This window comes from Actinia tenebrosa, unplaced genomic scaffold (genome assembly GCF_029948245.1).
Source record: "Actinia tenebrosa isolate PJP-AT-01 unplaced genomic scaffold, QUT_ActTen_1.0 PGA_scaffold13__45_contigs__length_12533684, whole genome shotgun sequence".
NCBI lineage: Eukaryota > Metazoa > Cnidaria > Anthozoa > Actiniaria > Actiniidae > Actinia > Actinia tenebrosa.
Genome location: NW_028292573.1, coordinates 6,235,005 through 6,248,563, shown reverse-complemented (window position 1 = coordinate 6,248,563; position 13,559 = coordinate 6,235,005). Strand labels below are relative to the sequence as shown.

At 35.8% G+C, this 13,559-nt stretch overlaps 1 protein-coding gene across 1 annotated transcript in view; it reads right to left on the bottom strand.

Annotated features, from left to right (window-relative positions):
- The window catches only part of LOC116293134 (uncharacterized), a 40,838-nt gene continuing 27,279 nt past the window's right edge, over positions 1–13,559 (bottom strand). The window contains exons 14-15 of the mRNA XM_089028725.1: positions 627–817; positions 1–47 (exon numbers count right to left, since the gene is read on the bottom strand). Coding sequence (XP_088884851.1) covers positions 1–47; positions 627–817 — 238 coding nt within the window. The remainder of the gene's footprint in view (positions 48–626; positions 818–13,559) is intronic.

Below are 13,559 nucleotides of genomic sequence, written 5' to 3'. Positions count from 1 at the left end.
TCAGATAACTTCCCGCAGACCAGCATATACTGCTGCAGACAATCCACCTAAAATGATGACACAACGAAATTTGCAAGACGATTTATAATTTATTATTAGTATTGAGATTGCTAGGTTTCTCCCTTGAATCGACAGCTTTTCAACGGATTTTCTCGCTCCGTAAACCCTACGTGACACGCTAACTATGATTAGCAGAGGTCGTTTCAGGGTATTTTTTAAGTTAATTGGTAATAAAACTATAACTCTTCTACTTGTAGTCGTTTGTTGGCTATATTAAGATCCTTTAAATCTTAAAATCTGAGTTAAAAAACATATTTGTCGCAGTAGACAAGACGTTATTAGAGTACCTACGAATCCGAATCGAGGACAACTGAAGGTCGCATGCTCCTGTTTGTATACGTAATCCTTATATAAAAAAACTTTCTGGATTCGTTCCAGCTCACAAAACAATGACTTGAAGTTTCAACTTGGAGGTGCATTTACAGTGATTTTATCAAGTCTATCCTCCATCCTCTATTAGGGGTCATTACTTTGTGGTCCCTCAACCGGGAAAAAGTCTATAAAATTTAAAACCATTAGGGGATCATCACTTGAAAATTATAGGTGCTCAAGTAAATGCATAGTACCTGCAACAGGCATAGTAACGATCCATGCGAACACCACATTCTTGAAGATCGACCAGTCTACGACTATTTTGGACCTGACACGTCCGACCATGACGACCGAGCCCACTTTACAGTGAGTTGTACTGATTGGAATACCCAGGTTAGATGCGATAAGAACAGTGATGGCAGACCCGATCTCGATGCAGAAACCACTGAAAAAGAGTATTAATATTAGTTTGTTATAAATGAAAAAAATTCTGCAAATATAACAATTGGTAATACATGAACAAAAATGATTACGCCCCAAAAATATAATAATTACCAGAAAGAGTGAAATGTAATTAACGAAATAGGGAAAATTGCTTTGCAGGTAAAAAAAAAAAAAAAGCATGTGCGGACCGTGTGGACACAACTCGTATCCGCAGAAAAAAATTTGCGGATACAAAAATTTCCGGATACTTGTGGACGGGGCCCTAGTGTCAATGCTAAGATCGTTCTATCTTTTAGTTGCTCTGTAAAAGAAGCCGCGTCGCTGTCCGGCATTTTGGCACATTAAGGTCCTCGCTATTAGGTAGATTGTAAGCGTGAGCATCGGACCGCTTCCCTATCTTACAGCTAATATATACTGGCACTAAATTATAATAATATAAGGAGTACAATACTTGTCTCTACAGCGATACTCGAGCCATATTCTCGATACCTTCGTCGTATTAGTGGTCTCCATTCATAGTTACATGACAGATACACTATTTTAAGAAATAAACAAAGGAAAGAAGGAGGGAATGGAAAAAGGAGTTACAGCACGACGCACAAACGTATGGCCACATTTAATGCATTGGCATACTCTCTATGCACAGGCATTTTACTATCAAATGACCTTTTACACGCCTTTTTGGAAACCAGCCAGCTTCGCGGCATCGGAATGTGTTGGTTTAACGTACATGCATTAACCGTTGCATAGCCGTTGGGAAAACATTTACCGTAATTTTTGTAAGCCGCGCTGTAAGGAATTCCAAGGAAAGAGAAAAAGAACAACAAACGAACGAAGATTGAACGCTATAGTGAACGATGTATGAATGTAAAAAGGGAAGAAATGCGATGTGTTAAAGATGTATAAGAACTCGCAGTTACGTCAAATTTATGAAAGTTTTCCCACTTTATATAGCAAGTTCAATTCTTTCCTAGTATTTTTTATAGTAATGAATGAGGACATTTTATATGCTATTTGCACCCCATCCCCAACACTTTTTTCCCATCCGCACCTTTTAAATAAACGTAATAATATAACGTTTTTCAAATATATGTGGTATTTTACATGCACCTAACTTCTATGAATTAATAAAAGGAGGGGGGTAGCAAAGTATATTGGGGAAAAGGTGTGAAAACAAACCGCATCTTTTATTCTTCCGCTTTCACTCTCTCTCTATCTCTTTCTTTCTTTGGTTGAAAATGTACGTTCTAAGAGTATTCGCTCATAATAAAGTTTAATGTACGTTACTTACCTTTTGCTATATTGCTTAATCAATCTTGTCAGCTATTAAGTCATATAAATATGAATTCCCATTATTATCGCCATTTGCATTGCTACGCGGCCACCCCAGACAAAAATCGCGACGTGCACTTTGCAATAGACTGCTGTCAATCAAACACGTTGACGTCATTTACACGCATTTGGATCGGCACGGATAGACCCGGTGAGTGTAGCTCATAATACTTGTAAACAATCGACAAGTTTTGGCGCCTTTTGAATCACACACGCGTGTAAATGACGTCAACGTGTTTGATTGACGGCAGGCTTTCGGCAAAGTGCACGTCGCGATTTTTGTCTGGGGTGGCCGTGTAGCTTTACAAATGGCGGTAATAACCTTTCTATTATTCACTTTCCTTAGTAAATGAAATTGCGAAGGTAGAAACTCAAAGAAATACCTAAATCTGCTATCGAAAATAGGCATAGGTAATGATGACTCTTTGAGCAGTTGTTTTCAATAGACCACTTTAGCTTCGGTCTAATGGTTTTCCATTTCAGATCAATTGTCATGCTCTTGAAAAAAAAGATGGTTTGCCTGAGTCGTCGTGTCCATATTCATTTGTCTTCTCAAGCGCAAGCGCTAACCAAAGAAATTACACTATATAGGGAATGACAGTTAATCTTAAATGGAAAGCCATTACACCTACGTACTAGCTAAAAAGGTCTAGCTATCATACCAGTTATTGAAAAGAATGTAAACTTCACATAACGACACTTTAATTTCAGCTATGTATCTTGAGCGTGAAAGTCGAGAGTTTCAGAAAAATGCTTTTAAGAAAAGATATTTGTTTCCTTTTGGTTTTTTAATCAAAAAGCTTTGGGTCTCAAGGCTATTCAGAAATCATTTTTCAAAATATTTAGAAAATAAGCGTTGAAAGTGGGCATGTAAGTTGTTTTTCTCAATCTTTAAAGTATTCCAACAACATCTTTAATACTATTCGTTTCTTCTTCTCAGCTTTGGGAATTAAGGTTATCGAGACAGGGCAGAAAAACGACAAGCCCGCTACTTTCTCGATCTTTTTTATTTAACTGAGTTTAATACTCCAAATTTTTAAGCGTTCCATTTGTGTCACTGCTGCTCGAAAGTTGTGACGAAATTTTGTCGAATTAGAGAAAATCTACTTATTAGTATTCCGGAAAATGTCAATTTTTCTGCTGATCAAAGTATCGTCTCTCCCAAAGTACACGGCTTAATATCTCAAATACGCATTCAATGAATTTTGGTCGCATTTGGCTCCAAAAGAACGTGTTTACAAAATATTGAGCTTGAATTTGTAAAGCTGTCCTTATGGCGAAAGGCCAACAACCGTTTTTCTGCCCTGTCGGCTATTGAGGTATTAGAACGGTATGAGGAAACTAATGATAAAGGGAGTTTTGTTTTGTTCTCCTTCCACACTAATACGGCTAGCCGGCGTTTTCATATTTTGGTGCGTGCCTTTATGAATTTTACAATCTTTTACAGTTTGTCTGGGCTGACAAGGCTAACTATACTAGCGAAAACCGGAAAGCCTCCAACCTCGAACCAAGTGGAGAGGCCAAGAAACTTAACTCAAATGTTATATCCCGAATTGAAACCGAAAATCCGCAGAGGCCGACACTATACGCATTACATTTTTCCTTGATTTCTAGGCCGTGTTCGGTAGAATTTTGTCATTTTCATAGCGTGACCATGCAGTGTGGCGTGACTCATCACATGGTCTATTCACAGCGCATAATCTAGAAATGCTCCTGTGATCGATAGAGTTTTGTCATTTTCATACCGTGACCATGCCGTGATCCGTGACTCACCGCCAGGGCCTATTCACACCGTATAATTTTAGAATACTCCTGCCTAAATTACGGGTTCGTTATACCGTATATAATCGGATTGATTGCACTGCTGGCAGTTCCTGCGTATGTTACAATCATCTGTGTTTCACGTGACAGATGATGGGGACTTATATTTGATATGAGCATCACGATCAACACAGGAACCCATGTCGAGACATATCCCAATAAAACCGCAAATAATGTCCACGTGATCTTGATTTCTCTTGGGCTAGTACCTAGTCCTCCCGTGTTGGATGAAGGAGCGACAGAGTTAGTGTGCTTTTTTATTGTCTTGAAAACGTTAAAGTAGCAAAATATTATGATAAACATCTGAAATACGATGTTTGCTACAATAAAAATGATAGTGGAAATGTTTATGACTGTGTCCTCTCTGCTGTAGAAATTATGGCACATGGCTCGGCTGGGATCAAACTTGCTGTAAAATAATGAATTGGGAATACCGCTGGCAATTGAAACAATTCCAAAACTCAACACCCAAACTAGACATATCACTACCAAGGACGTTGTATGGTTAAACATGGAATTGTATTTAGAAGATTTACAGACTCGAACGAAGCGGTTAATGGCCATGATGGATATTGTGTACATTGATATATAAGTGAGGCTCTGTGTCCATATAGATTGAAAATGGCATGTTACGGTTCCAAAGATCCACCGTCCTTCTGCCAAAGAAACTAATGTAAACGACAGCCCGAACAAACAATACATTATGTCTGTCATAGCGAGTGAAAACACAAAGTAGTTTGTTATTTTACGAAGTATTGGGTTACGATAGATCGAGATTACTACAAGTAGGTTTCCTCCTAAAGCAATCAGTCCTATCAGAAGTAACGTGCTTGTCGCTATGGCAACCTGGGCTGTAGTACGATTTGATAACGCCATCTGGTAGGTCATCTTTAAAAAAGAATGACAAGAGTGTAGCTTTAATTTCATGTAGGTGGTTTAAGTTTATTATTATTCAGCAACAGCCACAGCAACAGCAACAGCAACAGCAACAGCAACAGCAACAGCAACAGCAACAGCAACAGCAACAGCAACAGCAACAGCAACAGCAACAGCAACAGCAACAGCAACAGCAACAGCAACAGCAACAGCAACAGCAACAGCAACAGCAACAGCAACAGCAACAGCAACAGCAACAGCAACAGCAACAGCAACAGCAACAGCAACAGCAACAGCAACAGCAACAGCAACAGCAACAGCAACAGCAACAGCAACAGCAACAGCAACAGCAGCAACAGCAACAGCAACAGCAACAGCAACAGCAACAGCAACAGCAACAGCAACAGCAACAGCAACAGCAACAGCAACAGCAACAGCAACAGCAACAGCAACAGCAACAGCAACAGCAACAGCAACAGCAACAGCAACAGCAACAGCAACAGCAAAAGCAAAAGCAGCAGCAACGAACAGCAGCAACAACAACAGCAGTAGCTACAACAGCCGAAACAGTAGCAGCAACAGTAGCAACAGTAGCAACAGTAGCAACAGTAGCAACAGTAGCAACAGTAGCAACAGTAGCAACAGTAGTAACAACAACAACATCAGCAGCAGCAGCAACAACAACAACAAAAAAACCAGCAACAAAAATGCAATAGAATAGTAATATACCCACCCATACATCACCTTAAATAATTATTATAATAATAAGGTAATAGAAAAAAATATGCTGATAAATATTGAATAGAATAAAAGACAAGCATCGTATGTTTCTAAGATTAAAAATAAATAAATACGCATTTGAATAGTGTTGTTTATTGAAAATATATTCATAAAAGTACGTCATTGCTTGTAGATTAAATTTCGAAGTATAACTTAACCAATTTCTGTATGGAAAGTATGGCCGATGTTTTTGTCTTTGCTTGGTTTTTCAATTTCTTTTCCCTAAATATTTAATTTGGTCTTGAACGGTTTTGGGTGAATGAAAACAATTATCATATGTTCATTAAAAACTGCGTTTCATAAGTCATGGAACCATTCCATGTTTTCTTATTTTGTTAAGTGTTCATTGGATCTATTGTCAACTGTTGTAAACTGTTGTAAACTGTTTATCCTGCAAACTTTGCATGGAATGCCATACAAATCAGTTAGCATTCCAGTAAGGTAGTTGGGTTATAAAAGGAATAAGCTCCGTCTTGGGCGCAATGGAATATCGGCTGATGATGTCCTCGGATGAAACATATTCCTGCATGTCCTCGAAAAGATATCACATATAATTTCCAATCCTCAGACATTATCAGCCAATATCTCAGCCACCATAGGAGGTTTATTTACTAAGTATACATCTGCTTATTATGTACATTATGTATATTGATTGATAGTTCGGCCTCGGATACAATACTTTTTCATTTTAATTGTTAATAGTGAATAGAAAGTCTACCCTCTATCTTTGACGCATCGAAATTTAATTAACTATGCTAACACCTGATCTTGATAAACTAAAGCTTTTTCAGTTAATTTAAGGTCATCAATTCAACACGAATCTCTTCTTTCGTGATACTTAGTGGATATATTTTGCGCTAGCACCTATGGATCCAACACGTGGATCGAGGGAGATATTTTCAGAATTGATTTTCTGTTTATTAAGGATAATTGTGGATCTACTTGGCATAGCCTGCGTGCAGCCGGACGTACGTTCATCTGCACATAGGCCACTTTCGCATGGACTGAAAGAATAACTTCAGATTTTTGCGATGTAACGCAAAAGAAGAAGAAAAAAAACATCAAAATATAAAAGAGGCTAAATATTAAGGTTTGCTACCATGAAGTGCGACAAGAGAAGATTGAAGAGATTTCTCATTTACCAACTAGCATATTTCAACATATTTCAAACATTTCTTGAGGGAGATTTTAGATTGATTTTCAGGCTGATTTTTGGCCGCCGTTCAAATGCTTTTCGGCGAGCGAGACATCAAGCTTCGCGGGTTGCACCTCAAAGAGTAGTAAATTAAACTCACCTTGATAATTAAATTTACGACTTCTGTTCCTTGTTGGCGTGTTCTCTCTCTTTCTTCCTCTTTCTAGCTTCAAGATGAGAGATAACCGAGTTTAAACCGCAAATTATAACGCATCTAATTTCTGTCACGTATTTCTTATCGCTGCAATATCATTGGACAGCAGATACAACGGCGCGTTGACAACCATTTTTTCAATACAAGAAAACAGTTGTTTCACTCGGAATCAAACTAAATATTTAGAATATCAAGAAAAATGGCAAAACCTAATCAGTTAAATGAAAATTTGATCTTTGAGATTGTTTCAGGTTTAATGAATAGAAATTGAAAGTACTAGTTATCAGTAGCACTGAGACGATAATCACTACAGCTTCAAAGGTGATTATGAGATTTTATAATGTCCAAAGGTTGCCAGATCGGAAGTAATGTCTGAAAACTATATTTTTTTAATCCTGAATTTTGTCTTTTCCTTGATATCCAAGTCAGATTAAAACAAAAAAGCAAAAATTAACAAAGTAAGCAATATATATATATATGCTGTTGAATGGAAACAAAAAACCAGCGAACTAACAAAAGAGACAATCAATCAAAAAACAATACAAAACAAATATAAGAATATACTCTTCCTACGCGGATTATCAATATTAAGAACTCTATTCTAGAATTTAAATAAATTCGCTTTGTGGAGTTCACTGCAGTAGTCAGCAATGGGGAAAAGTTGATGCCCACTAATTTTTTGTCAAGGGAATGATGTATTTTCTCTAAAGCTTCCTATCTTATTCCATTCATTTGTATGACTGCCAACTTCACGTGCACTGTTTATGTTGGCACTGCGCGTCCCATACTTGATTTTTATTCCCAAGTCATACGCTTAGCGTACGGTAAAGACTAGACAAATATATTAAATAGATAAATAACTTAGTAAATATGATTTTAACAAATAGGAAAAACTACGAAACATTAAACTGCAAAACGATAAGAAATATATGGAAACGAATAACTTACATTTGTGTATGAAGGGACGAACTGCGAGCACCAGCTAAGTATTTACATAAAGGGCGTATATTTAAGGCGTACAAAAGCTCCTAAGGGACAAGACTAACAATGACGAAAATACTTAGACTGAAACGAGTGAAACAAAAGCTATAGAACACTTATAAACAAACCTAAGACAAAGAAAACTACACTAAAAACTCATTATAGGCTTTTCAGATCTCACAGTTTATATTGCCCTATTAAACACTTATATGGCCAATCATACCAATATACTTTAAGGTAGCTCATTGCTAATCCCTAGAAAAGTACATTTAGGTCTTTCTTCAATACTTCAAAATTGTTTGCTCCGTATAGAAAGCAATATCTGAGATCTGCCTAAACTATGAACTTCTGAACTATGACTGTTTCTCACAAATAGCTGACTTACAGAGAAGCTAGTAACAATGGGCAATATTGGAAATAACTTTGGGTGCTGTGCTATGGATAAACTCTCTCTAAAACGCGAATTAAAAACTTTCAGAGATCTATCTTGCATGTGATGGGAATGATATTGCAGTCCTTTTTAGCACGGCATTGTCATCTATAGCCTGACGCTTCCCCTTTAGGAATAAAAATACATCTTGAATCGATACAACGAGTTAATGAGTTAATTGCTAGTTTTAAATAAAGTCGTGAATCTTTAGAATAAGAATGCATTCAAAAATAGGCGGAACGAAAATGATGATACTTAGTACTTTATTAAGAAAAAAGTTCGAAAAAAAAAGTTCGAAAGAAATATGCTATCGAATACATGAAAATGGGTGCATGCTTATCTTTTGCTCACAGGCTTTCCAAAGCATTCTGGGAAGACAAAGCACCAGATAGACTAGATTATTTTCCACTTTAAATCAACGTGCCAGTGCGTGGCAGAGTGCAAGGGATTAGCTGTAGATATGGTCTGGGGGCGGGCTAGTCTCTCCCCTGATGCTTCGGCTAGAACACTATCCTGCGTAATCCGTACACCCAAGGGCAGAGGGCCTTAATCGCCGTCATGTCCGAAGTCCATACGATGACCCAGCTGATGTCTCGGGGTATGGCATGAAGGCACTATTTTTTTCTTCTGTATTTTGGTATTAATTATCCAATCACTGAGTCGGTGGACGTGGGTTCGATTCCCACCTTTTATTAAGAGTGCTTTTTTTCGCCTTCTTATTTTCATCCGAACTTAGATCTTTGTTTGATCTTTCGTTTTATTTTATTTTTGTTTTATTTGTTTTTGTTGTAATATTTTAAAGGCGCTATTACTCGGAGCAATTTTCTCTATGCAGCTTGTCTCGCAACGGCGTTGCGAAGCAAGTTGCATGGAGCGTTGCAGCGTGTAACCTACAGCGCAATTTGAAAAATGTTGCGAGACAAATCGCAGCAATCGTTGTGAGAAGTAGAATTCATTTCTACTTTTGACAACGATTGCATCTCCGTTGAACCGTGTAGACACCGTTGCAACAGCTGTGTCGCAACGCCGTTGCGAGACAAGTTGCAAAGATCAATTGCTCCATGTAATCGCGCCTTAACAATATATTTAGCTTATTAACTGTGTATTTTGCATTTTATGTAGTTTATATTATTTTTAGTTCTGGAGGAACCCCCTGAAAACCACATGTATAATTGGGATTGGCGCATCCCTCTGAACAATCATTTTATCAATATTATTTTTTATATACATTTAAGGAAAGTTCATTTAGTATACCGAGGGGGTTGGGGGATTTTTTTTGTTTTGTTTTGTTTTTTTTTTTGAGACGCGATTTCCAAGACTTCCAAGGTATTTTCATATAATATCAAAGAGACTTCCATGATATTTCCATCATTTCCCGACTTCCATGGTATGGAATATGTTAAAAGTGGTGACTTCCATCATATTTCCATGCAATAGAAATCACGCGTGCAAAATGACACACGCTTTCTTGACATTCATAATATTTCATTTTTTTAAATTTCATGGTATGGAAATACGTTGGAAGTGGCAACTACCATTATTTGTAGCGCTAACTATTTTTCCAGTGCATATGTATAGCGAAACACTTCACTTCACACAAGCCAGTATCTCTTCCACGTTCTTCCCCATTTAAGGAATATATATATATATTTATATATATGACTTCATGTCAACAACTACCTTTTAAAAGAAAATATAATAATTACACCTTTCAGCTCATTATAAAGACCCTCTTCAGCTGAAAGCCTCTTGATAACCATTTCACTCCTACACTGCCTTTTTCTTTCTTTAGACATAACATGACTGGAAAAGCCAGACATATTGACAATTGGAATTTATTCCTGCAATTAGTTAATGCCGGTGCCGCACATGAGTTTATATACTGACAAATTACGTATACTAATAGATCGCTTTAATATTTTCCCCATTCCAGACCACATGTCATTTCCTAATAGAGTATTATTTCTTTGGTTAACAGTTGCGCATGAAAAAACACGTGAATATGGATACGAAGTGGTGTGAAAGTAAAGAGTTCTATACAAAGTGATAGACCAAGAAAGACTGACTATTATTTCGTACAAATTACTTTCAACTGTTATCATACAATAACCTTGAGGGGGAGGTGTAACCGGTCAAAAAGCTGTCAACAACATATTAAGTTTATTCAATTAGATGCTCCTCGTACCTGGCTGGTTTTTGTTTTACTGTATATATCGACTAACGAAGAAGTGCTGAGCGTTTATTTGTTCTTCAAAAAAATATCTATTTTCAGAATCGTCTGATCATTCTTCAGCAAGTGTGTTTTTCCCCCAAGTAGCAAAGTAATATGAGTAATGGAAAAAACATTAATATGAGTGGAAAAAATATATTGAAATTCCCAGTAGGTTTATAAGTAGATTAACAAAGGAATAAAGCACGATTCACGATTTGTCAGGATAAAAGTTTGATACCCGCTATGTTATATGTATATATATACACTTGATTGCAGAAAGGTTGTAGTATGCATTTATACAGATACCTAATGAGATGCAAGATATCAAATGAGATGCAGAATTCAAAACATGCTTAAATACAATTGCTTATCTACTACATTTTGTGGAAAGCACTTTTTTAACTTGACTTTGTGCAATACTTATGGCCATAAGTTACAAATAAGACCAAATAAGTTACTTTTTAAGTTTTGCATCTCATTTGATATCTTGCATCTCATTAGGTATCTGTATAAATGTATACTACAACCTTTCTGCAATCAAGCGTATATATATATATATATATATATAACAAGAATATCATATACTATATTTAGAATACATTTAGAACATTTCTCGACCACTTATTAGCAAGTAGTTGGTTTGATCCTTTTTTTTTTTCCTTCTTGTAATTATTACTATTGAGTTTAGTTTCCTTTGATAGTAAAGTAACCGGGCGTGAAAAAGGAATTAGGTTATTTAGGTTATTTTTTCAAACTATTAGAATACTTTTTTTTTTTTTCCTGTGGCGAAACTAATTGACTACCTATTTAGTCACTTCCATCTATTTCGCTTTACTGATTTCCATGGTTTTTATCCAGCAATTAAATCATTGCTTGATTAGTTACCATAGTGAATAATTTGTTCGTCTGTTGACTGACTAGATATCAAAAGTTTTGATTAACGGGTTGCTATGGTGATTGGCACTATCGTCAGTTTTTAGCAAGCAGTTATAAATGGAAACGTACGTAGTTTTCATTTATTTTCTTTGACACTTCTTCCTCGGCTTTATGATCTTCACCCTGGCAATAACTTCCTGTAATGAATGAAACAAATATTCCTAATCACAGTTATCAGCCTATTGCATTATTAGTCGATCGGTTCAAAAGTACATTTTTTAAATTCAAAACTCCATGTTTCCCAGGCATTATTACAAAATACAAAGCCATTCTATTGCTTTGTGTAAGTCGTTCAGCATATCTATACTGCATGCTTCCGTAACGTAGACGAATCCGTCAGTGATTGAATTAGCCCATATCGTTTTAAATAGAGTTTTCTCTGGAGATTAAAGAGCAGGAGCCGACGCTACGCGACCTTTTTCTCTTTCCATGACAGCAGTAAGCTATAATATAATCTAAACAGGTTTAAGTATACCTCACGTTATGAGCAGTTACTTATTGATAAGGATTGAAAGACACTCGAGAAATTAAATTGGACATCGATCTTCTAGAAGGGAAATATTCAATGCAGACTTGGTAATTATAGAAAATCGCGAGGAAATAGGCTTCGAGATCTGGTCAAAAGGGGTTTTTGCGGTACCGTTGTAAAACTGACATACATATTACAATAACTTGTTCAACACAAAATGTTTAACATTAGCAAAGCATGAATATTTATTATATATAGATTATATTGTATATAAATATTTATATTATATATACCTGATATTATATATAATATATAACATATGAAAGAGAAAATTCTAGCGTTTGCAACACATATAATATATGTCTTTTGTTTACCTCTTGTTTTGAACTCGAAAACAATAGACATATATATATGTTGTAAACGGAAATTTTTTCTCTTTCAGTGTAGATTATATTACAGCATATGCAAAAACTTTGACCCTTTTCTACATATATACAAGTATATCTAGAGCATATCAAAAAATACGAGAAATCCTACATGATATTTTTTCGAGTTGTCTATCACTAGGAATTTCAAGTCCCTAAAACTTCGTATACATACGAAGGATAGCGATTTCAATAGTAAATCAACAAAAAATGTTTACCAAGTTGTTCTAGGATATACGTAATGAGACTTTCACCATGGCACCATGTACCGTTGTATAATACATATATATTATTCAACGGCAAAATGTTTAACGTTAGTAATGCAGGAATATATATCATATATACATTTTATCGTACAGATGTTTGTAACAGGCTTAAAAACAACTGAAAATACATATATATACCGGCGATTTCAAAAAAGAATGCAAAGCTTACATACACCTACTTGCAAGAACGTTTGTCATACGATATTAGAACATTAGTAATTTAGTGAGAAGGAATACATAGTTCCTATCCCACTAAATCACTATGTTCTATTTTCGTATGACAACGTTCTTGCAAGTAGTGTATATCAATTTGTGATTTATTCGTTTGGTATTTTGTAGTTGTTATGTCATATATTTAAGTTTCAGTGAAGATGATGGCTCGAAAAAGAGAGAGAGAGAGAGAGAGAGAGAGAGAGGCGAAGTTCAAGACATCTTTTCATGTTAAGTAAGAACAAACAGTTTTTTTTTAATGAATAGTTAACAAAAGGAACCAAAACGCAGAGTGAAATGATGATTTAAATGCCAAACAGAACAGTGTCATATCAGGCCTCGATTTATTTATCGATCAGATTACTGAACAATCATAAAACAAGCATTAATTGTAATTTATTCTTAGAAAATCCTTGTTTCAATTCTTTTGTTTTTGCATTTATCTTTTTCTCTTTCGCATTCCGATCTTTAAAAAATCATTAAATTTCGCAATTTCTTGATTATCCTATTTTTGTGCTACTTGTAAATCTCATATGGATTTATTGTTTTCCGTTCCTTGGATCAATTGTTAGCAGTTCTCTTCAACAAACGAAAAATTCATATTGAGTGCTTATTAGGTTTTAAAGGATTTTAGATTAGGGAAAAAAGAGATGCTT